The 22303-nt window shown below is 33.0% G+C and overlaps 1 protein-coding gene across 1 annotated transcript in view; it reads left to right on the top strand.

Annotated features, from left to right (window-relative positions):
* Positions 1–20665, top strand: part of NAMPT (nicotinamide phosphoribosyltransferase) — a 33264-nt gene extending 12599 nt beyond the window's left edge. Inside the window, exons 5-11 of the mRNA XM_054564331.1 lie at positions 5178–5336; positions 5882–6018; positions 10601–10826; positions 12543–12662; positions 16263–16403; positions 17708–17842; positions 19964–20665. Of these exons, the coding sequence (XP_054420306.1) occupies positions 5178–5336; positions 5882–6018; positions 10601–10826; positions 12543–12662; positions 16263–16403; positions 17708–17842; positions 19964–20074 (1029 nt within the window). The 3' untranslated portion in view covers positions 20075–20665. The remainder of the gene's footprint in view (positions 1–5177; positions 5337–5881; positions 6019–10600; positions 10827–12542; positions 12663–16262; positions 16404–17707; positions 17843–19963) is intronic.
* The last annotated feature ends 1638 nt before the right edge of the window (positions 20666–22303 follow it).

The raw sequence follows: 22303 nt of genomic DNA, 5'->3' as shown, positions 1-22303 counted from the left end.
ATCATCATGGAGAAAAGTTAGAAAAACAGGACAGGTACATTTTTAGTAACTTAAGACATTTTTTGGATATTCTGTTTCAGTTAATCTGAAGGAATTTTGTTCAGATTTTTAATAATTGCTCTCTCTATTCTTTCTTACCGTAATCAGGTAACGGCCTAGGCTCTGCTTCCTGATATTTCTCATCTAAATACATTTAAGATTGACTGGTTATTTTGTTTAATTTCTAAGGGTAAAAGGAGGTTACATGAGTTTGTATTACAAGGCTTTTTGTTTGTTTTTCCTTGCATCTATACCTAAGCAATCATGTTTTTTTCACACGCTTAAAACTTTGATATTAAATATCTACTTAGCTCCTCAACAGCTTAATTTACACTAAATCTTAACCGAAAGGCAGAGAAGCAATACCAACCAGCCTCATTTATATTTTCTCTGTAAGAAAAAATATTCTGGAAAGTGACTGTAGAAATACCACATTTCTTTTTCGTTTACCTAGTGCATAGAACTGTCTCTTTATATTAGTAGTTTATTGTTTAAACTAATTTGTTATATTGTAAAATAATATATTTGAGTTTTATTTATAAAACTGGAAAAGATTTAGAAAAAGTAAGAGGTCCAAAAATATGTTTGAAATTTATTTTTCCCTAAGTTGACATGAAATTTAAAACTTTCATATCAGATTCTTAGTGGGCCATCAACTAATAATAGGCTAATAGGCTCAGAAAAAAATTACAATTAACTAAAACAGATATTGAACAGTTCACCACTGTGTCTTAAAACTTTGAATTAACTGTGAACTCAAAAGAAAACATAACTTATTATTAGTTTTTGTATAATTGTTATAGTATTTGTACTGGCAAATAATTGACTTTAAGGGAATGGTATTATAAAAACAAAAGAGTAGAAGGGTTCTTAACCAATTAATCTAGTCTTACCATTTTACCTTCACTGCCAAAAGACCCTAAATAGATAAATATTATGGTGAAAATCATCATTTTCACATAACTTTTCTTCACTTTTTTTCTTGTTGGTTTTCTGATTGAGGATTTAGTCATTCTGTACTCTTTCCTTGCATCTCATTGAACTCCTGTAAAGCAGATATTTATGGACACAAAGAACTAGTTCCCAGTCTACCTTGCTTCATATAGATATATATTTTTTTTAATCCTCTTCAGAAGGTGAAAAAACACTGGCCTAAAAAAACAAAACAAAACATTGTTTTAATAATCATTATATTTTGGTTTATTTCACTAAAAAACCATAAAGTAAAAATGGTTATATATAGATATCTTAGAGCAGTAGTTTGTTAGCAAACATATAAACATTTTTAATTTAAAAATTTTTAAATGTAATATCCAGTATGAGACTTAGATTTGGGAGGAAAAAAAAATACATAGTTCCTTGTTTTTTTTCCTTAAACCTAAAGTGACATATCAAGTTTATCTTATATTCTAATATATATTATTTTCAATAATTTCAGGTATTTTTATCCAGGCACAAATATATATGGTCTGAAAATTCCTTATCGTAGTTTCCGATCAATCTATGCTGTATAAAATACTGTGTTTATGCTCAATACCAGGTCTCTAAAAGAGACTTTGTGGGTTTTTATGCGGGCTTAGAGGAGACTCATCTTACTCTTACTCATCCTCGGCACAAGTTTACCATTTTATAATATGAAATCTGTTACCAAATTCAGTAAATTTGTTGTTTACAGACTGGAAGATTTTCTTTAGGCAATTCTTGGTTTAAAACATTTTAAATAATAGTACTCAATAGTGCTCCTCCCAGTTGTCTCTCCTAGTTTATGTTCAAAGTTATTAATAGCATTCTTTCATTGTTATGAACCATACACTGTTATTCAACCAGATAGTGTTAAAAAACACATTAAAATTATTGCTTTATCAATTTCATTATTAGTGGTAGAAGAAATTTTAGTCCTCAAATCAAATTTCAAAACGTATTTATGAGAGTCTAAGTGTACTGTAGTAGTGTCTCAGACTTATAAGGGGCTAAGGATAGAGCATATTAAACTAAACTTACCTGTCTCTTCCAACCAAAAAACAAAACTTTGTGCTGTTAAAAAGAAAAGATAACTTTAAAAACCAGTACATTAATCAAATGCCCTCATTTTACAGATGGGGAAATTGAGCCCTGAGAGATGAAAGAACTGTAGTTAACAGAGTAGGTCCAGTCCCCTTTTTACTATACCACACTATTTTCAACTATAGCACTCTAAAATTCTTCATCCTGCACAGTAACATAATAAACAAATCTTAAATGAAATATGCAGGTGTATTTACTTTAGTCTTAGTTTTCAGCTAAAAATTTAATCTTGATTATTGTGGGCAAATTGCTATTTTGGAAAAGATTCCAACAAGGCCTACTTTATAAGACCTTGGATTAACCCAAACTAACTTGCCTTTTTTTTTCCCTTGCTTACACCTACAGTGATCTTTTTTAAAGGGGACTGATTTTATTAAGAGTATAATTTAAGCTGATTTTGTTGGACTATGGAAAGGAAATGGTGATGTGAAGGATCACTGTGTCTGATAGTTATTTCCTTCTTTCCCTGGCATTTTTCGAGGGGTAAGGTCAATCTTCTACCTTTATAACTCAACTAGAGTTGTTCACATTATGCTTTATCTTTCTCATACTCCTAGATAATATCAATCTAAGTTAAATTAAAATGTGAGAATTCATTGAATTAAATTTAACAAGTGAACATTGATTGAGTACCAGCTATGTGCAAAAAAATGCTGGGCACAGAAAGTAGGGCAAGGTGTGTCTTATGTAAGGGCCTTTGGGGGAGGAGCAATTCATTCTGAACTAACCACTAACATAAGTAAGAATGCAGAATTGGTAGCAGAAAAATAGGTAATTTTGTCTAAGGAGTCTGCATTGGAATACATATTGGGTTGGCCAAAAAATCTGTTACTTTTGTTTCATAAAATAATAGACACATTTTTCATTTTCACCAATAACTTTATTGATTTGTATATTTTGAGTATGTCAGCTACCTCCTGCTGTTGGCTTCTACTGGGTAGAGGCCAGGGGTGCTGCTAAACATTTTCCAATGCATAAGACAGCCCCACAGCAAAGAATTATTTGGCCAACATGTCAGTAATACCAAGAAACTGTGCAAACCATTTTGACATGTTCAATCAGTCACAGCACCTTCTCCATACTCTACACAAACCTTTTTTGCATTTCAGTTGTGATTTCACCTTTATTGAAATAATAATGCATAATATGCTGACAATGTTGCATATTTTCTTTCATTTTTAATATAAAAATGACTGCACAAAAATTCACCTATTTTGATAATTTTTTTTAAATGTTGATACAACAGCTGTCACAATACAATCTTAACAAAATTGTTTCGAATGAACTTAAAGACAACTCAGCACAACTAGAGCCATCATATGAAAAAAATGAACTTTTTAGCCAATCCAATAAATAAGTTTTAATAAGGGAGAGGAACAGCTAAGCAAATGGCACAATATTTTTAGAATAGCAAATAGCCTGAAGGGAACTGAAGCATAAAAGTGGGAAGTATAGTAGGGAATCAACCTTTAAATGGTAAACAAGGCAAGATTATAGGAAACCTCAAATTTCTGTTATGAGTTGGCTTTTTTCCCCCCTATGGTTGATACTCATTAAAGGACTGTAACGAATAGCAGCACCTGAATAAAACATTCTTTTATTTGGAACTAGGACAGGACAGTCTAAAATGGCCTCACTTCACACCTGGGGCCTCCCTGAGACAGCAGGGACCGTTGGGCCTCTCTCAATAACTTAGCTCCTTCACAACATTCTAGTCTCAGGGATCCAGGAGACTGAAACCTGCAAAACCTCTTGATACAGTAACTTGAAAGTTATACAATATGATTTCTGTCACACTCTTTTGGTTAAAAGCAAATCATAAGTACAGCCCAGAATCAAGGGATGAAGAAACAGATTCCATCTCTTGATGAGAAGACCTGCAAAGATTTGGGGCCATGTTTAATCAGTCATAGGAGTCTAATGCTACAGTTTGTTTTCTTTTTCTCTTTTTAGGTGTCCGAGTTGGAAAGTCCAAGGTTAAATAAACTTTTGTTTTTACTTATTTTATTTATTTATTGATAACTAAACTGGTATTCAGTAAAAGCTAGTTTTGTAAAACTTAATTCGTACATTAAAGAGCTTTTTGATTGAGCTCAGACATTATTGTTAGGTCTTTCTGAAACATCTTTGAGACTGCTTCTAATAATAGACTGACTGATAAAGATAGAAAATTATGATTCTGTTATGGAGAAGGAATGAATTCCCAAGCCATAATAATTAATATGTTTGCCATGATTAAGCATCAGACTGACTTTGAGTTTCCTGGCATCCAAGAAAAAAATGAAAACCAAGGTGCAGTTCTTATCAGAAAGTAGGAACCTAGCAATTCTTTCATGTCCTCACTTGGGAACTTACATAATAGGCACTAAGTATAATATAAACAGTGGTCTTGCAGTTTTACAACATAAGCAGAAGTATTTCATGCAGCCTTCTTATAAGGACTTTTGATAAAAACCATGGACCTAAAGCATAACTCAGTGTATGGAATTCTCTAGTGTTAAGCAAAAGTATTCAAGTAAATAACCTAACAATAGACATTAGATCAAAGTCTACCTAGAAGAGTAAATGAATAACCTTAGACCCAGACTATACTATTCAAGGTGTAGTCCATGGACCAGTGCTGGTGCATGAACTGTTGATGAAGCTTCATATTAAATACAGAAATCAAGCATAAGCATTTGGAAACTTTTATGATAGTTGCCTCACCACCCAAGTGTGCGTGTGTTCTATAAAATTAGTGGTCCATGGCAGATTGAAAGTCTTTTCAAAAGTTGGTCCTTCACCACAGATAGTCTTAACTATTGTTTGCCTCTTTGGAGAGTTGGATAGAAATGTGACGTTCTCAACCGTTAATAGCCTGGTATGCTTTTCTTTCATGTTGCTGATTTGAGAACCAAACTATGCACTGTATCCAGAATGCATGTGTTGGCATACTGTTACACAGTTGAAATTTCTAAATGGTATTTCCAGTAGTATGGAAGTTCAGAACATGCCTCCAAAGAAAGCTAGCATTTTCCTCAGAAAGAACCCAGTATTTTATGTATTAATATTTGTGGTTAATTTTATTACTACAGACTATTCTTGTTCAGTCCTGGTATCCAATCACTGTGGCCACAAATTCTAGAGAACAGAAGAAAATACTGGCCAAATATTTGTTAGAAACATCTGGTAACTTAGATGGTCTGGAATACAAGTTGCATGATTTTGGCTACAGAGGAGTCTCTTCCCAAGAGGTAAGAAACTGAAGTAAACCTCATTGAATAAAATGCAGATTGTCAGTAGATTACCATTATAAACTTTCTGGCAAGTTTGGGATTGATGTTGGTCTATATAGGCCATATTTTGAAATTCCAGAGATTTAGTGAACAGCTAAAGTACCTACTGTGTGTTAGCCTCTGTTTAAAGTTCGTGGAATATAGCCTTCAACAAATGTTTCTATCCTTTATATATGAGATGAGAGGGTAAATTGACTGACAAACAAATAATGTAGCATATGTCAGATAATGCTACAGAGAAGCATTAGGCAGAATAATGGAAAAGAGCGTGATGGGAAATGGGGGTGGGTCAGTATCAAATAGTTTTCTTCAAGGAGGTAACAATTGAATCCTTAAGTACTTAAGAAAAACTGGATCTTTGTCAAAGGAACTATTATCTCTGATAAAATATTTCTCTAAGAGTAACAGAAGATGATAATTCCTTGGGGAGCTATATGATCTATACCTCAAGTGTGGGTCTTTTTTTTCTTTTTTTCGATTTTGGTTTTTGGTTTATTTTCCAGACTGCTGGAATAGGAGCGTCTGCTCATCTGGTGAACTTCAAAGGAACAGATACAGTAGCAGGAATTGCTTTAATTAAAAAATACTATGGAACAAAAGATCCGGTTCCAGGCTATTCTGTTCCAGCAGCAGAACACAGGTAAAATTCTGTTTCCATTCTCTTGTCATCTCAATTTTGTTTTCTATAATCACTAAGTTTTTTCCTTCATGTATTTGTAATTCAGTGATAATTTTGCTTAACTGCAGAGCTGTGTTCTCCAGTAAATCTTCATGAACTTAAGTAATAAAAAATTCATTACTTATAGTTTGTATAAAGATTAGTATCAGGGAGGTAGAGAACATCTAACCATCCTAATAGAAACAGTTTAAGGGCTTTTTTCAACTCATATATTTCCATATAGGTTTTTTTTTAAAGGACTTTTTCAGCTGCTCAATGGCCATGTGCAGATAGATTTTATGTGTTAAATTAAGTCTAGAAGCACTGAAACCTGATCACTATTTTCCCTTTCCCTGCTCCTCTACATGACTTCACCTATCTTTGCCTTGGGAATTGTCATCTGGACCCAGTATCCTTAACTGTACATGACCAAGTAAGCCCTTTCAATGAAAGGAAAAAAGTTCAGAGTCTTCTTTTGCTTTCTTATCTAATCTTACTAAATCATCTCAAGTAGAACTAGAAGGCAGTTGTAATTTAAGCAGCAGCTGGTCTGATCCTAGAGTTAACTTGTTTTTAAAAGACCTGCCAGATTGCTGGGATGGGATGGGATGGGGTGGGGTGGGGTGGGGTGGGGTGGGGTGGGGAGGTGGAAGAGGATATGGGGGCTAAATGGTAAAGGAAAAAAATAAAAAGTAAACAAACAACCACATCAAACCGTATTTCTGGTTCTTATAACAAAATTTATGACTGGGGAGGTTTATTAAGTCCTACTTATACTAGAATATTGCAGTGTGCCAAAGCCAATAGTGAGTTTAGAATAAAGCTAAGCTTTTTTTAAAAAAAAAGCTTTTATTTATTAAGCACTTGTTTTATATGACGCAAAAGCTGTATTTATTCAAGCCAGTCTACTGAACAGTACAAGGGATAGAAAGGAAAAGTCTGACTCTCTTCAGGATAAAATAGTACAGTAGTGACATTCTACTCTACTGATTAAGTACTTTTAAGGAGGTACAGTTAAAGTGCTCTAGTGGTGCAAGGGAAAGAAAGGAAGGATTGTATTCCAATGACAGAATCAAGAAAGGTTCTGTAGAGGTGGGATGTGAAATCTTGACTTTTGAAGGAATGGTAAAATTTATATGGCAGTCATGGGGATCATTCATTCTCTAAATGAATATTTACTGCATGCGCACCATGCATCAGGCATTGTCCTGAAAGAGGAGACTGATGTGGTTAGGGAATCGGGTAAAACATGGAGACTGTAAGGAACATAAGGTAAACTGGGAAGACAGGTTAGTGAAGGCTCTCAGATTTATGGTAGGTTATTCTAATTCCATTTTCAAATGCGAGTGGGCATTGAAGTTTTTGAGCCAAGAAGAGATGTCAGAGAAATATTTTAGGATCATTATTTTGATAGGATTTCTATCTGTTTTTAAAAATTGTTGTTCAAGTGCAGTTGTCTCCATTTGGAAAAGAGAAACGAGAAAGTAGGAAGCTTTATATTATAGGAAGCTATTGCAGCAGTTATGGGAGGTAACAAGGTTCAAAACGAAGTGGCAAAAATGAATGGAAAGAAGCAGATAAACATGAGCAATAGCTTGGGATGAAATTGCTAGAACTTGATGTTTTGAGGCTCACTAGAGAGTAGATTCAGCTAACATTTATGAGGATTGCCATATTAGTAGGGCCTTACTGAATACCACATTTAAGACAAGTGAAACCAGGAAAGTTTATCAACAGATAATGGTTTTAATGTTAACAGTATTGTTATTTCAGACTTAGATGTCTATAGATTTTTTTAAAACTTACATAGTATCCATTTTTAGACACTTCACTAATGGTTTTGTTTCAAAGTAATAACATGAGTATGGTACTATAAATCTGAGAATAAAAAGATAGTATCATCTTTAGGGCCTTCATGTTTAAACAGTTAAAATCCATTTACTTATACAATCACATAATATTTACCACATTTTTAAGTGTTTAACTCCTTCTTATAGATTATTTCAGATGTCCTTAAATAGAAAAGTCTTTTAAACAACAGTACGGTGAATAGAACTTTACAGCTGACATACTAGGTGGCCTTGGGCAAGTCACTTCTCTCTCTGTTTTTCAGTTCCTCCAGTCCAACAAAAGGAGGAACTAAAATTTTACCTCTATAACATAAGAAGGTCATTGAGAATAAATGAGCTAACATCTAAAATAACATTAAAATAAAAACTCCAAATTTTACAGCACTGCCATTGTTATAAATTTTTCTTAAGGAATCTGGATTTAGAAATATTCAGTTACATAACTTTTCCCTCAAACTTGGGAAAGGTATCTAATTTGGTTCTAGAAATGTGAATACTAGCATGAATAGAGTTCATTGAATAAATATTTTGGTATATTATCTCCAAATATACCAAATACTATACTAGAAGAATAGGTGTAATAATTGGATTATGTAGAGGGTGCATTAGGAAATGTCTGGGATAATGAAATGAAGATAGTCATCCTCCTACCTAACAAAGTGCATCTGGAGTAGAGAAGCAAAACCTGGGCTACGGTAGATTTTGGAAACCCTAATCACAGGGTATTTTTAAAAGCTTAGAGTGTTTTTCCATACACAGAGTGTGTATAGGGAGATAAGTGCCCAGATCAGAGCCCTTGGTCAGATTGAAGAAAAGAAAGAGCATAGCATCTGTTGGAGACTAAAAAGGAGCCGTAGAAATAGAAAAAAATTGAAACGTTGGAGGTATCATTGCAGTTATGGGAGAGAAAGCTTCAGGAAGGTTCAGATGCCACAGAGAAAACAAATAAGATAAAGGCTGAAAATGAACAATTACAGTTGCTAGACGTGATGAACATAAGTAGCAGAGTTAGATGACTTTATTCATACAGTGCTAGTAAAACATAACTGCATAAGGAATGACCTCTAACTAGGATTTTTTTTTCTCTTCAGTTAGAAAGCTCTCCAGTAATGATATTCTTTGCCCTTAATTGTGTCCCTGATAAAGAGGACAGTAGCAATTCTTTTTTGTTTTTTTAATCCTCACATGAGGTTATGTATTTTTATTGATTTTAGAGAGACAGGTAAAGAAAGACGCGCACACGCACGCAGGCACCACTGTGAGAGAGAAACATCGATTTGTTGCCTCCCATATGCGCCACATCGAACCTGCAACCTTTTGCTGTTGGAACTGAGCCACCTGGCCAGGGCAACAGTAGCAATTCTTGATGTGAAGAATGTTTCTCTTCATCCTGTCTTAACTTTCCCTTAGCTGGCATTATAGCTACTGGCAGCCCCTGTAGTTGTTTAGAAGAGTGTTCACTATGTAAATAGGCTGTTTTTCCATTTCAGACGAGAATAGTGTCTCTGGGTAGTTAATTCTTTTAAGCCTGAATTCCCCAGCATACCATTGACAGCATAGAAAAAGTTGTTTACTCCAGACCTTCAGAAAAAAAGTAGAAATGAAATGACAATTTCAAACATAAATTAGTATAACTCTTAAAATAGTTTTGAGATAAACTTATGCCTGCATGGGTTCTATAGTAAATGAATGGGTTGTCTTTTCATTATTTTACTTCTGAAAATTGGGGTAGAGGCAAAATCTAGAAAATTAGGGAATAAAGAAAAATTGCTTGGCATGAGGAAATGACAGTTTTCAAATTCATTATTCTGGTTAAGAATTTGAAAAATTGTATTCAGGGGTGGGTAAAAGTAGGTTTCTGGTTGTGAGTATGTAAAACAGTTTATTGTATTATTATTAATTTTATTATTATTATTGACCTACTTTTGCCTACCCCTGTATTAGTAAACCCACAGGTACTTAAGTTACATAGTATTAATCTATTCAGTAAGAAGAACCATTATTGAGGACATTATAAAAATCTCTATAACCATTCTTGCCTCATAGAAACTCACATTTTATTTCCCATCTAAATTATGTTCTGCACAAACTAAATATTAAAATTCTTATTCCCTGGGCATATATTAATTAGTAGTAGATAATCTATAAATGAAATAAATTACTTACTGGCCACTTGAAGATATAATAGGTAAAGATTTAGTTGACTATACGTATTGGTGGTATAGTTGAAGTAATTGCCCTTATGTGTTAAATTTTGAAAAATAAAAAAGGTCAAATATATGTCTGCTGTTATAGGTACATGGTTTTGAAAATTCACAGGTGGAAGCTAAGTGCTTTACATTGCCTAGAAAATAATGGGAGCCCGTGTTCTTTCTTCCTAACTTCATGGCATAATGAATTGAGTGCATTCAGTAAGTGCTTTTTAGTTCACTGAGTTTAAATGAGTAGGTTCAGGAATATCCCCCAAAAAAGACGAATATGACTTAAAAGCTAAAACAACTTTTGGAGAGGAAAAATATTATTTTAAGTCTTTAAAGAAATTATTCAAGGGGTGGTTTGGTCCAACTATTCAACTAGCCTGCTGCGCATTCAATAAACTAAATCACTCACTTTCTGCGAAGTGTTGATGGTATAGTATAGTAAACATGAGAGATGATTCAGGGACAGGTAATGTGTCCGCCTAAGTAAATCTGTATTTTCATTTTGTTTTCTAGTACCATAACAGCTTGGGGGAAAGACCATGAAAAAGATGCTTTTGAACATATAGTAACACAGTTTTCATCAGTGCCTGTATCTGTGGTCAGCGATAGCTATGATATTTATAATGCGTGTGAGAAAATATGGGGTGAAGATCTAAGACATTTAATAGTATCAAGAAGTACAGAAGCACCACTAATTATCAGACCTGATTCTGGAAATCCTCTTGACACTGTATTAAAGGTAAATTTTAATACATGAATTGATTATTAAAATGCCTGTCCACCAGCTGCATCAACACTACTTTTGATTTCATTTATACACATACCATTTCAGAACAATCTGGACCTTATTTTAGAGTTGCAGCCAGGAGACGGTAATAGATTTGCCCAAGGTCACACGTTAATAACAAAGGGTACCCAGAGTTATGGGTTATTTATATAAATTCTGAAATACACACTTAAGTATAGTTGATATTTTCTACTTACTTTCAAAATTAATAGCATTACCATTTTAAGGAATCCTGTGACTTAGTCACCAAGTTTATAGTTTGTGTATTTTCCTTTATCACAAGTCATTGGTATACCTTTGACATTCTTAGTGCAAAAGAAATACATGCAGGGTGATGTGATTAAAAAAAAATGGAAAATACTCCTCAAGGAGTGATTCCTTTAAAGGTACTTCAGCCCTCAGTGTAGCAGTGTTGTCTGTTTTTAGTTTTCAGGACTTGGCTTGCCTTCTTTGAAAAGCACTAAATAAGAGCAGGTTATTTGATATTTACTACTAGAAAAATATTGTGTTAGGTGCTTTACTTAAGCTTTCATTTGCTCTCTATAATAAATATTACATTCTCTCTTAATAGACAAAGAAACAGACTAAGATAGAGAGGTTAAAGTAACTTGCTCAAGGTCACACGACATGTAAAATAGCCAAGTATCTATTGTCACCTTCTCATTTTACCAGTTTCCCAACTAATGATTAGATGATAAATTACCACTTAAAAAAGGGGGATAGAGAATCAAGGAAGTCTTTTCTTACCCTGTTAATGTAATAAGCCAGTCGTAAAATCTTATCTTAGCCTGAAATGTTAACAGATTTGGTTTTAGCAAACTTAAGAGGTTTTATGTTTTTCTTGTTAACCTAGAGTGAAAAAAATGTGTAGACTTAATTTTAAGAGAAATATCATCACTCCAGAATTTTCTCATTGTTGGAATCATAAAACTATTCAGAAAAAGGGAGTGATTGTTGGGGAGGAAAATTGTCTGATAGGTCTTTTGAATTTCTGACTAAGCTTTCTGAGAAATCTTAAATCAATTTATGTATTTCAGATGCTACACAACTTTTAGTATTTAATGAATGAGTGGTATGATTTGCATATTATACAAGTTAGCTTAAAAATTATGTGTCATCTTTAATTGAGGAGAACTTCAGAGAAACTGGGTTATATGTGCTTTGTTTCCAACTTTGCCTTGCATATCATATTCCTCTGAATTTTGTGATTCAAATGGATTTATATTGGTTTTATCAAAATTAAACCAAACAAAACTATTAGGGACAAGCAGAATAAATCGAAATCAAAAGTATAATCATAAGTTTGTTCTCTATACCTTCTAAAACTATTATATTTACTGTTGTAAGCTCCTCATGTTAAAGGGTTGGTTTTTTTTAATGAATCTATGTAATTTGAAAGATGTAAGGGAAAAATATGTGGTGAGCCACTTTACTGTATAAAAATGGCTTTATAGAAAATAGAATGCCTGTTCCTAACATAATCAAAAGGAATTGAGACTGAATTGTAGGAGGTTTATATATAGTATTGTAAAATTTTTTAGGTAAATTGATTAATTTTTATATCCTAAAGATGGTCTAGCAAAGCAAAGTCACTTTTTAAACATTGGAAAGCTTTTACACTTTTTTTTTCCATTTTTAGTTATTTTGTGTTTGTATTTTTCTGTGCAGGTTTTGGATATTTTGGGTAAGAAGTTCCCTGTTACTGAGAACTCAAAGGGCTACAGGCTTCTTCCACCTTATCTTCGAGTTATTCAAGGGGATGGAGTAGATATTAATACTTTACAAGAGGTATGTGTTTGTATTAAATGATCCAATAAGATAATCATAATTAAGCTCCTTTTTATTAGTTTGATAAACAACTCATTTATAATTTCAGCACAGTTGTGATTCTTGTCACAGTGTTTATAACTGGTTATAAACAAGTTATGTTATACCTTGTTTTCTGAAGTCTTTGAAAAGTAAGAACTACTGAATATAACGAACAGTATTTCTGTGGTGGTATGGATTTAGAGTTCCAAAAGGAGGTTATCTGGAACAGATTTATTTCAAGAAATCTTGAAATAACATAAATGAGGTTTTCTTCCACCAACTCTCCCAAACTGCTTTGCCTACGAAAAGTGGAAACTCCCCAAAATCCTGTAAGACATTTGGTGTTGGGACATTCGGGGCTTTCCTGTGAAAAGGAAAGAAGAAACAGAAAAAAAGTCTGCAGTGAGGAGGAGGACCTGATTGTAGAAATCTCAGTTGGCATGTGTAATTGTTCTTCTCTCCGTAGCTCAGCTGAATTAAAGGTTTCTTACCTTGGTATCAGTAAAGAACCCTTACCCATTTCTACAACTTAGACAGTTTAGTAGGTGCCTTCTTTATCCCCTTTTTGGAGAAAGAAACATGGGCACGGTTCTTGTGCCATTTCAGAAAAACCATGAGCTCCTTGCCCTTCCCGCTAGTATCTACCCTTCCGTGTTCAGTGGTGAGCGCTTTAAGTTCAATCAGGTATTTGAATTTCCCTTTAAAAACTGAAGCTCTTGGCTTTCCTTTCTTTTTCTTTTTCTGTTTTTTAAACTATGAACAAGAAGTCAAATATTGAGACAGATATACAAATACTCTTTGGCATTGATGAAACCTTAAACAGAGTGATCAGAGAATGAATAATTTGTGTAATGCAAATGTACTCATGTTGATTTACCTAAAGAGTGAAACCTGCTTTCTTCATATTGGAGGTGGGTCAAAATAAGTTTTTAGAAGCAGAAGGAAGAATTTATATAGTGGTTTTGCTTTGTATATGTATTAAAGTAGATGCCTTAATTTTGACAAAATTAAAAATCTGTTTAATATCAAACAACTAACTTCTTTCATTGACTGTCAGCCTTTTTAGACTGCTTGTTCATACAGTCGGTCTTCCCTGTGGCATCCCCATGAAATTAACAACATAAGCTTGCTCTAGTTTGTGTGTACCAAAATCAATCTGCTTATTTACGAAAGAAGCAAAAATCTCTCTTGTTGGACAAAACACAGATTGTCTTCTCTTTCTGTTTGTATCTTGGTTAGGGATTCAGACATCTTGATTATCATGGAAACCTCTCCATTGGAGTGGTTCATTAATGACGTTGAAATGATACTAAATTCTCGAATTTCATGAGATTTCTTTGCAAGTGAAGTCCCACATATTTTAAACACTTTTATTTCCTTTTAGCTATCCTATTTTTTCCCTAGAATCCTTTTCTCTACCTTTCTATGAAATTTCTCCTAACCCTCACAGCTTTGGTCCATAGACTAAATAGAAGATTTATGTAAATCTTAATGATAGGGACACATTAATTTTTTATCTAAATAAATGTATTGTGAAAACAATTATAGATCATAGGGTATGATTCAGATGTATGGATATGATAAAAATATTTAAAATGTTTTTAATTGATTTTAGAGAGAGAGGTGAAGGGTGCAAGGAGGGGGGAGGAGAGAGTTACTGATTTGTTGTTCCACTCATTGATGTATTCATTGGTAGATTCTTGTATGTGTCTTAACAAGGGATTAAACCTACAACCGTGGTGTACTGAGACAATGCTCTAACAACTGAGGTATCCATCCAGCCAGGGCACAAGAATATTTTATTTAAATACTGATGGTATAGTAGAACTCTTCTCATTTTAGTTAGATAACTTGGGCATAAATAGGAACATGAAGAGTAGTGTCTAAAAGTTAAATTTCATCAATTTATGTCTAGTCAGACATTCTTCTGATTGTATGTGTAAATATTTTTAAGTAGTAATTTTCTCCCAAATTCTGTAATTTTCTGTACTCCTAGCAAAACAGTTCACTTAAACTTTAAATTATCTGAATTTTATAACTTTCTGTGCAGCTGTAGTGGAAGAATATCTTAAAGAAACTGGGCCAGAAGTACAGAGATATGACATTACGTCATTACTGTTCTTTGTAATTTCCTGATTCTTACTCTTCTGAGGCATATCTAAAATCATGTGACAGGTCTGAAACTATTTTCTGGTTTTTTTTGTTGTTGTTGTTGTTTTTTTTTTTTAACTGAACCACCTTACCCTCCATTTATCTGTTTCCCATTCTTTTCCTTCATTTTTGTTTTCTACTCTTTACATTTCTTCCATATTGAAATTTACTTTTTTGGAACATGTCTTAATTTCATATTTTTATAAGGTTTTTATTGTTGTCTTAGTTATACTTTGTTCACAGTTATTTCAATGAAAAATCTGAATCCAGGACCTTTGAGTACTTTTAAATTCAGGTTTAATAACAACAATATGAGACTGAGTTTATATACAGCCTAAGGAATCACTTTAAAATAAATTGTGTATGTTTTCATCTTGATGCCTCACATATAGTAGTAGAATTAGATGGTATTTAAGAAGAAACTTGCCTTTTTAAATGTGGGATTGTTAAAATATTTTTATTGTTCATTGTTGCAAATAATACATATGTCAGGTTAAGGCTTATACTATTTGAGGGGAATATGGTGAATTTATATTAATGATTTACATAAAACTATTCAAGCTGCTTATGATCTAATTATTTCTGAAAATAATTCTGTTTTAGTAAAATGGAACTAGACTTTCTAATACTTCCTTTTGACTATTCTCATGAAATTAAAGGAATGGTTACTCGCAACCGTCTACCTTAAAAGTGATTCAATATCAATATGATACATAAGACAGATGCTGGATAAATAAGTCCTACTTAGGAAAAAGAAACGTAAATGTTCATACAGGTCTCTCTAGCTGACTCGTAAATAATCTTTCTGCCAAAAGTGATCCAATGATAAATGTTAATGTACAGTCCGGTCATAATTCTGTTTATGGCACTGGAGTTCTAGCCAGAGTAAAATGACTCTGCCAGTGTCTGAATTGATATGTAGGAGAGAATATTTTATATTGTTTTGCCACCAATATCTGTTGATTCTTTTTAAATGCCCCATTACATCAAACATGCATTATAACATGTGATAGATAACATGTAGTAATTTGGGGCAAATGTCCTGGTCTTATTGCTTGTGCTACTGGCATCTGGGCCACAACTACAGGAGGCAGATAAGAGTTTACTCAAGTAACTTTTAGATATTTATAGCCAATTTCTTTCCTCACCCTCTAATTTCCTTTGTTTCCTCAATTTTAACACAATTACAATGATGACAACACAAAATCCCTTTCAGGTTGCCCTTTTTGTATGGGTAGATTTTTTAAAAGAAAATGTGGGGTGTAATTCTGTATATGCCATATTATTTACTATGTTGTAACTCTAGGATGGGTTATTTATCAGTATGGCCTATGGAAAATTACCTTCTTTCCCTTCCAAATTATTTAGTTTTTGTTGTTTTTCTCTTCCAAATTACTTAGCATTTGTTTTATTTTTTTAATCTTCTAGATTGTAGAAGGCATGAAGCAAAAAAAATGGAGTATTGAAAATATTTCTTTCGGTTCTGGTGGAGCTTTGCTACAGAAATTAACAAGAGATCTCTTGAATTGTTCATTCAAATGTAGTTATGTTATAACCAATGGCCTTGGGGTATGTCCTTTAACCTTTACTCCTGTGTTAGTGCCTTCTTTATGTGTCTAGGTAGAATGCAGTTACAAAGGATAAAAGGTCCTGAACTATAAATATAATATTGTCAAGTGTCACTCACCTTGGCTCAGAAAAAAGGAAAGAAAAGAGACATTAGGTAATAAATAACATGGTTTAGGAGAATAAAGGAGACCAGGGAAAATAAGATGAGAGATTAAGAGACAATGCAGGTCAGTCATTTTCCTCTGCTGCTTATAGTATGTAACTTTGAATGAAAAACCGACCATAGGTGATTAGGAACATCAGCTAACCTAGAAAGGTGGAGTATGATGTTGGAATTGTGATACCAGAATCATGTAGTAGCCTTAGAATAGGGGAACCCAAGCTGTGAGGCAGCTGAACAACAGTCCCCTTAGCTCTTCATACACTCAGGTTTCCAGCTTGTGGCCCAACACAAAATCATAAATTTACTTAAAACCTTTTTTTTGCTCATCAGTTTTCGTTAGTGTTTGTGTATTTAATATGTGGCCCAAGACAGCTCATCTTTTTCCAGTGTGGCCCAGAGTCTCCAAAAGGTTGGACACCCCTGCTTAAGAGTCTATAGGTCAAAGAGTGGGAGTGGGGAATACTCGCCTAAGCACACATGGTTTTGGTAGCCTACTTTATTCACCTACACCTTTCTTTGGAGATTACTGGGATTGACCCATCTGCTTCTTTCAAAGCCATCACTAGTTGCTTCTTACTATGTTTTGCCTCCTATCTTTCTGATGGTGAAGCAAGCATTCTTTTCTTAGGTTCTCTAGGTCTTTTTTGCTTATGACAGTAACAAGGTAATAGAGTAGAAAGTAACAAAATGGAAAGGTTATGAAGTAGGAAAGCCTTTACCTTAGTTAAAACCATAGTTCTGGAGCCACAGGTTTTATAATTGAGTTGACCTAGATTTGTTTTTCAGTAGCATGCCTGTGCTATACCTAGATCAGTTTAAAAACAATTTGTAATATAAAAGGAAATATTTTAAGGATTACATATTAACCTCAGTGACTTCCTGCAAAAGGAGTATTTGGTATTCTGCAATGATAAGAAAGGATAGCCAAGATTTGGATTTTGTTTTTTTCTAACAGAGGACTCACTCTGTCCTCCAAAACAGATTAGAATTATGTTTCTAAAAGCTCGTTGTGGATTGGTTTCTTTATACCTATAAAACGCCTTAAAACTTATACGTCAGTTATGTATACAGTTTTTAAAAATAGAGTTGATTGACCATTTCTGACTATTAGTCTTTTTCTCTTTCTGAATTTGGGTTCCAGATTAATGTCTTCAAGGACCCGGTTGCTGATCCCAACAAAAGGTCCAAAAAGGGTCGATTGTCTTTACATAGGACACCAGCAGGGAATTTTGTTACACTAGAGGAAGGAAAAGGAGACCTCGAGGAATATGGTCATGTATGTATCTATGCTGATGGGGTTTGTTTTGTTTTGTCTTGTTTTGTTTTAATAGTAATAGCTTGGTTCTCCAAATTAAGAAAGGAGGATTTTATATTGTATTTTAGTTTTAAATTATTTTCAGAACAATTTTTTTGAAGGACAAAGTAGTTTTACTATAAACTATACAATAGCTGACGTAGCCTATGAAAGTAAGATGAAAAACAAAAAGTGGTTAGATCATAAATGTGAGACTTATATATACATTGGGTGAAATTTTGTAACATTCAAAAAAAAAGTGAAAATTTTTCCAAGTATGAGCAGCAGGGTAGTGACTGATAAACCTCAACAAGCTCTTTGAGATTTCTCTTACTGCCAATTAGCAGTGAACTTTTTTCTGAAGAGGAATAGTTATAAATACTTAAAGGATACTCTTACACTTCTCAGCTATTTATATTATGGTAAACTTTGGTAATTTTAATAGTTAAAAGCTATCCAAATTCTAAAATGTTGTTAAAGTTAACTCCATTTTTTAAAAACAGCAGAATCCAGTTTAGGTGGTTTTCTGTAGTCTTATTTTATTGTCACATCAACTCCATGGGCTAAAAATGCAAATTATATTCTTTTATTAATGTAAGAGGTGAAGATTATGTGATTACATAAGAAATAAAAGGTGAAACCTAGACTTAACCAAGTTTTCTGATTCAAGTCAGCCAAATTGGAAATTTTCATAGTATGCTAAAGTAGTCCATATGATCTAATGGTTTTTAACATACTAAAATACATTTATATTTTTGAACTCAAGAGTTATAAAATCTCTATTTTTTAAGCGACTGGATTGAAAAAGCTACTCATTTTCAGAGGGGGAACTGCTCATGAATACATTCTTGGAGAAAATTTACATTAAACATAAACACTAATTTATTGCTTTAGATTCATTATACCATAGCAAATATTCTGCTTATTTTTACTATATTTTAAGATTTTGAACCAGAATGAATAAAATAACATTTTTGTTACCTTTAATAAAAAAAAACATGTTTATAAACAAATTTTAGAATTAGATCCCTGTATGTTGCCTGTTAATGCAGTTCTTTGAGTAGTCTTTACTTAATAATTGTAGCTACCAGGACTTTGCTGAATTACTTTATGCAGAGTCATAGCTATTACTTTAAAAAAGGCATTGATTTTAAGCATATGTGAATATTTAAGGCAGTAATTAATTTATAATTATCTAAGCATTTTGACAGATTATATTTAACATTATGAAAAAAAATTCTATGGCTAGAGTGGTACAATTTGAAACAGCACAATGATAAAACTGTATCATGTCATATGTAGCACAATATTCAGACTAGATGGAAAATTAAGCATGGTAGATTACTTAAGGTTTTTTCAAAGAGAAATTAGAAGCCGATAATTCTTCAGTAAGACTGGAATGGCTTTACCAGACCCAGAAGGGAATTTAGTCCTAATTTCTTAAGTTATCTTTGCTAATGTATCTGTACTACCCTTGTAGGGATCAAATGGATTACATATATCAGTGACTTTTGGATATACACAAAGGCTCTTTAAATCAGTCACTATGCATTAGTTAAGAAATCAGTAATTATTTTTTACTTCTGTTTAGGTTTGCTTTCTCTTTTTTTAGGGGTTTTTTGTTTGCTTATTTTAAGTCAAAAACTCAGTAACTAACAAATTTATTAAATTCCAGGCTTATGCATTTCATTGGTGTTCAGTCTGTTGGCTCAGAACAAGGGAAAGTCTGGCAGATTTTTCTTGTTGCACTCTTAGTGGTGACTGTCAGTGACAGCCAGAGCTCTAGGCAATGCATGTTCTACCTGGAAAAAAAAGAAATGGGTCAACTAGGTGTTTTAGTTTTTCCTTTAAGGCAAACTGTCCTAAGAATGTAATATTAAATCATTCCTGTTCATAAAAGTTAAATATTTCTACATAACCATTTTAGATAGTGCCTTGCTCTCTGCTGCTCCACCAACATTCTTTGTATATAAAACAATTTCATAACCTGAACTCCAGTACATCTCTGTGTATTTGACTAGTCAGTCTAATTCATCAGGCATTGCATAAGTATTTTGCTTGATAGTCTAATCATTAAATTTTAGTATTGTTATATTTGTGCAGGATCTTCTCCATACTGTCTTCAAGAATGGGAAGGTGACAAAAAGCTATTCATTTGATGAAGTAAGAAAAAATGCAAAGCTGAATATTGAACTGGAAGCAGCACCTCATTAGGCTTTGTTTTATGATTGCGTGTGTGTTCTTGCCTGTGTGATTGTGCGTGTGTGCATTCACACACGTATACACCTGTGTGTGTGAGTGTGTGATACATAACATTCATTGTACAGATGTGTGGGGTTTCTTTGTTTTATGATGCATTACAGCCAAATTATTTGTTGGTTTATGGACATACTGCCCTTTAATTTTTTTCTTTTTTTCCAGTGTTTAGGTGATCTCAAATTAGGAAATGCACTTGACCATGTAAAAGATTAATGCTAAAGTAAGCTTTTTAGGGCCCTTTGCCAATAGATAGTAATTTAATCTGGTGTCGATCTTTTCTCAAATAACAGAACTGAGAAACTTTTATATATAACTAAAGATCACATAAAACAGATTTGCATAAAATTATCATGATTGCTTTATGTTTATATTTAACTTGTATTTTTGTACAAACAAGATTGTGTACGATATATTTAAAGTTTCAGTGATTTAACACTTTCCAACTTTTCATGATTTTTATGAGCACAGACTTTCAAGAAAATACTTGAAAATAATTTACATTGCCTTTTGTCCATTAATCAGCAAATAAAACATGGCCTTAACAAAGTTGTTTGTGTTATTGTACAATTTGAAAATTATGTTGGGACATACCCTATAGAATTACTAACTTCACTGCCCCTTGTAGAATATGTATTAATCATTCTACATTAAAGAAAATAATGGTTCTTACTGGAATGTCTAGGCACTGTACAGTAATTATATATGTTGGTCATTGTATTGTACCAGTGAAATGCCAAATTTGAAAGGCCTGTACTGCAGTTTTATATGTCAGATAAATTGCCTGTGGCTGTAATATGCACCTCAAGATTTTAAGGAGATAATGTTTTTAGAAAGAATTTCTGCTTCCACTATAGAATATATACATAAATGTAAAATATTGACAAAAGTGGAAGTAGTGTATTTTAAAGTAATTACACGTCTGAATTTATTTTTCCTATTCTATAGTTGATATGACTTAATACTGGAATGGGTAGTCAGTGTACTTATTTTAAATTTTTTGATTCTGTTATATTTTTCATTAAGATTTTAAAAAATTAAATTGAATATTAAATTGTATGGACATCATTTATTAATTTTAAACTCAATCCCTTAATAAATAATATTTCATTAAGTGTTTAAATGAAGATGAGTGATCCCCAATGAAAAACATGATGACATGTTTGAAAAGAAGAATCTTAACCAAAAGCAGAAAGATGGCTAAATTCAAAGTGTTTGACATCACAATGTTCTAGAGTGATTAACTGCTAGATTCTGAGTCACTCATCACAGCTGACAGGAGACCACTTTTTTGTTTTTTGGGATTTGTAAATGATTCCTTTACATTTAGGTCTGTTTTTCTAAGGTAAGGGGTTGGACATCTATGGCTCTACAGGCCAGTGTGGACTGCGGTGGTTTGTCTTTTTTGTTTGGTTAAAATTTTGTCTATGGCTGCTTTCTTAGACAGCAGCAGGAATAGCTACAGTAGTGACCACATGGCCCAGAAAGCCTAAATGTTTCTTATCTGGCCCTTTAGGAGTGTGCCTTGAATTTTAAGAGAAATGTTGGTTTTCAGGGAAGGGAGGAGGCTAAGTTAATACAGAGTTCGTGTCTCTTTTGTCCTTTCTTTTCTCATCTAAGAATTTGCTATTGGAAGACCGATTTAGAAAAGCTTTAACAACGTGATATTTAATGTGAAATTTTATAAATTGAAAAGCCATAAATCATCTGACCTGAACAGTTACGTGAGAAAATATTTTGTGAGAATAATCTGAGAGGTGAGTTATCTTTATTAAACATCTTTTATAAGCATCATTAAAAAGAATACAGGTTTTTGCAGATCATTCTAAACACTTGTTAATGAGAATAATAAGCAGTATTCAGTTTCAGTAAAAGTTTTCATCCTGTAATTTCGGATACAAAATTTTAAGCTGATTTTTTTAATGTATCTAAGTAAAGATGACTAGCATTAAAAAGAACATATCTTCACGAAATATGCTAAGGGGCTTATAGTGAATTAAAAGAAAATATATTTATTACCAATCAGTAATACCTGTGATAACTACCCGTAAGTTTGATTTTTGTTTAAACACTGGAATTATACTACAGACAACATTCTTCTGTACTGTGAATTTCAGCAGTTTCAGAGTATCTAGAGGAGTTTTATTTTAAAACTTTCAGTGAATGCTAAAATCTGTACATTTGGAT

This window comes from Pteronotus mesoamericanus, unplaced genomic scaffold, assembly GCF_021234165.1.
Source record: "Pteronotus mesoamericanus isolate MK-2021 breed Mesoamerican mustached bat unplaced genomic scaffold, CSHL_Meso_final scaffold_85, whole genome shotgun sequence".
Lineage (NCBI taxonomy): Eukaryota > Metazoa > Chordata > Mammalia > Chiroptera > Mormoopidae > Pteronotus > Pteronotus mesoamericanus.
Note: the sequence above shows the minus strand (reverse complement) of the source record. Positions and strands in the feature narration are given on the sequence as shown.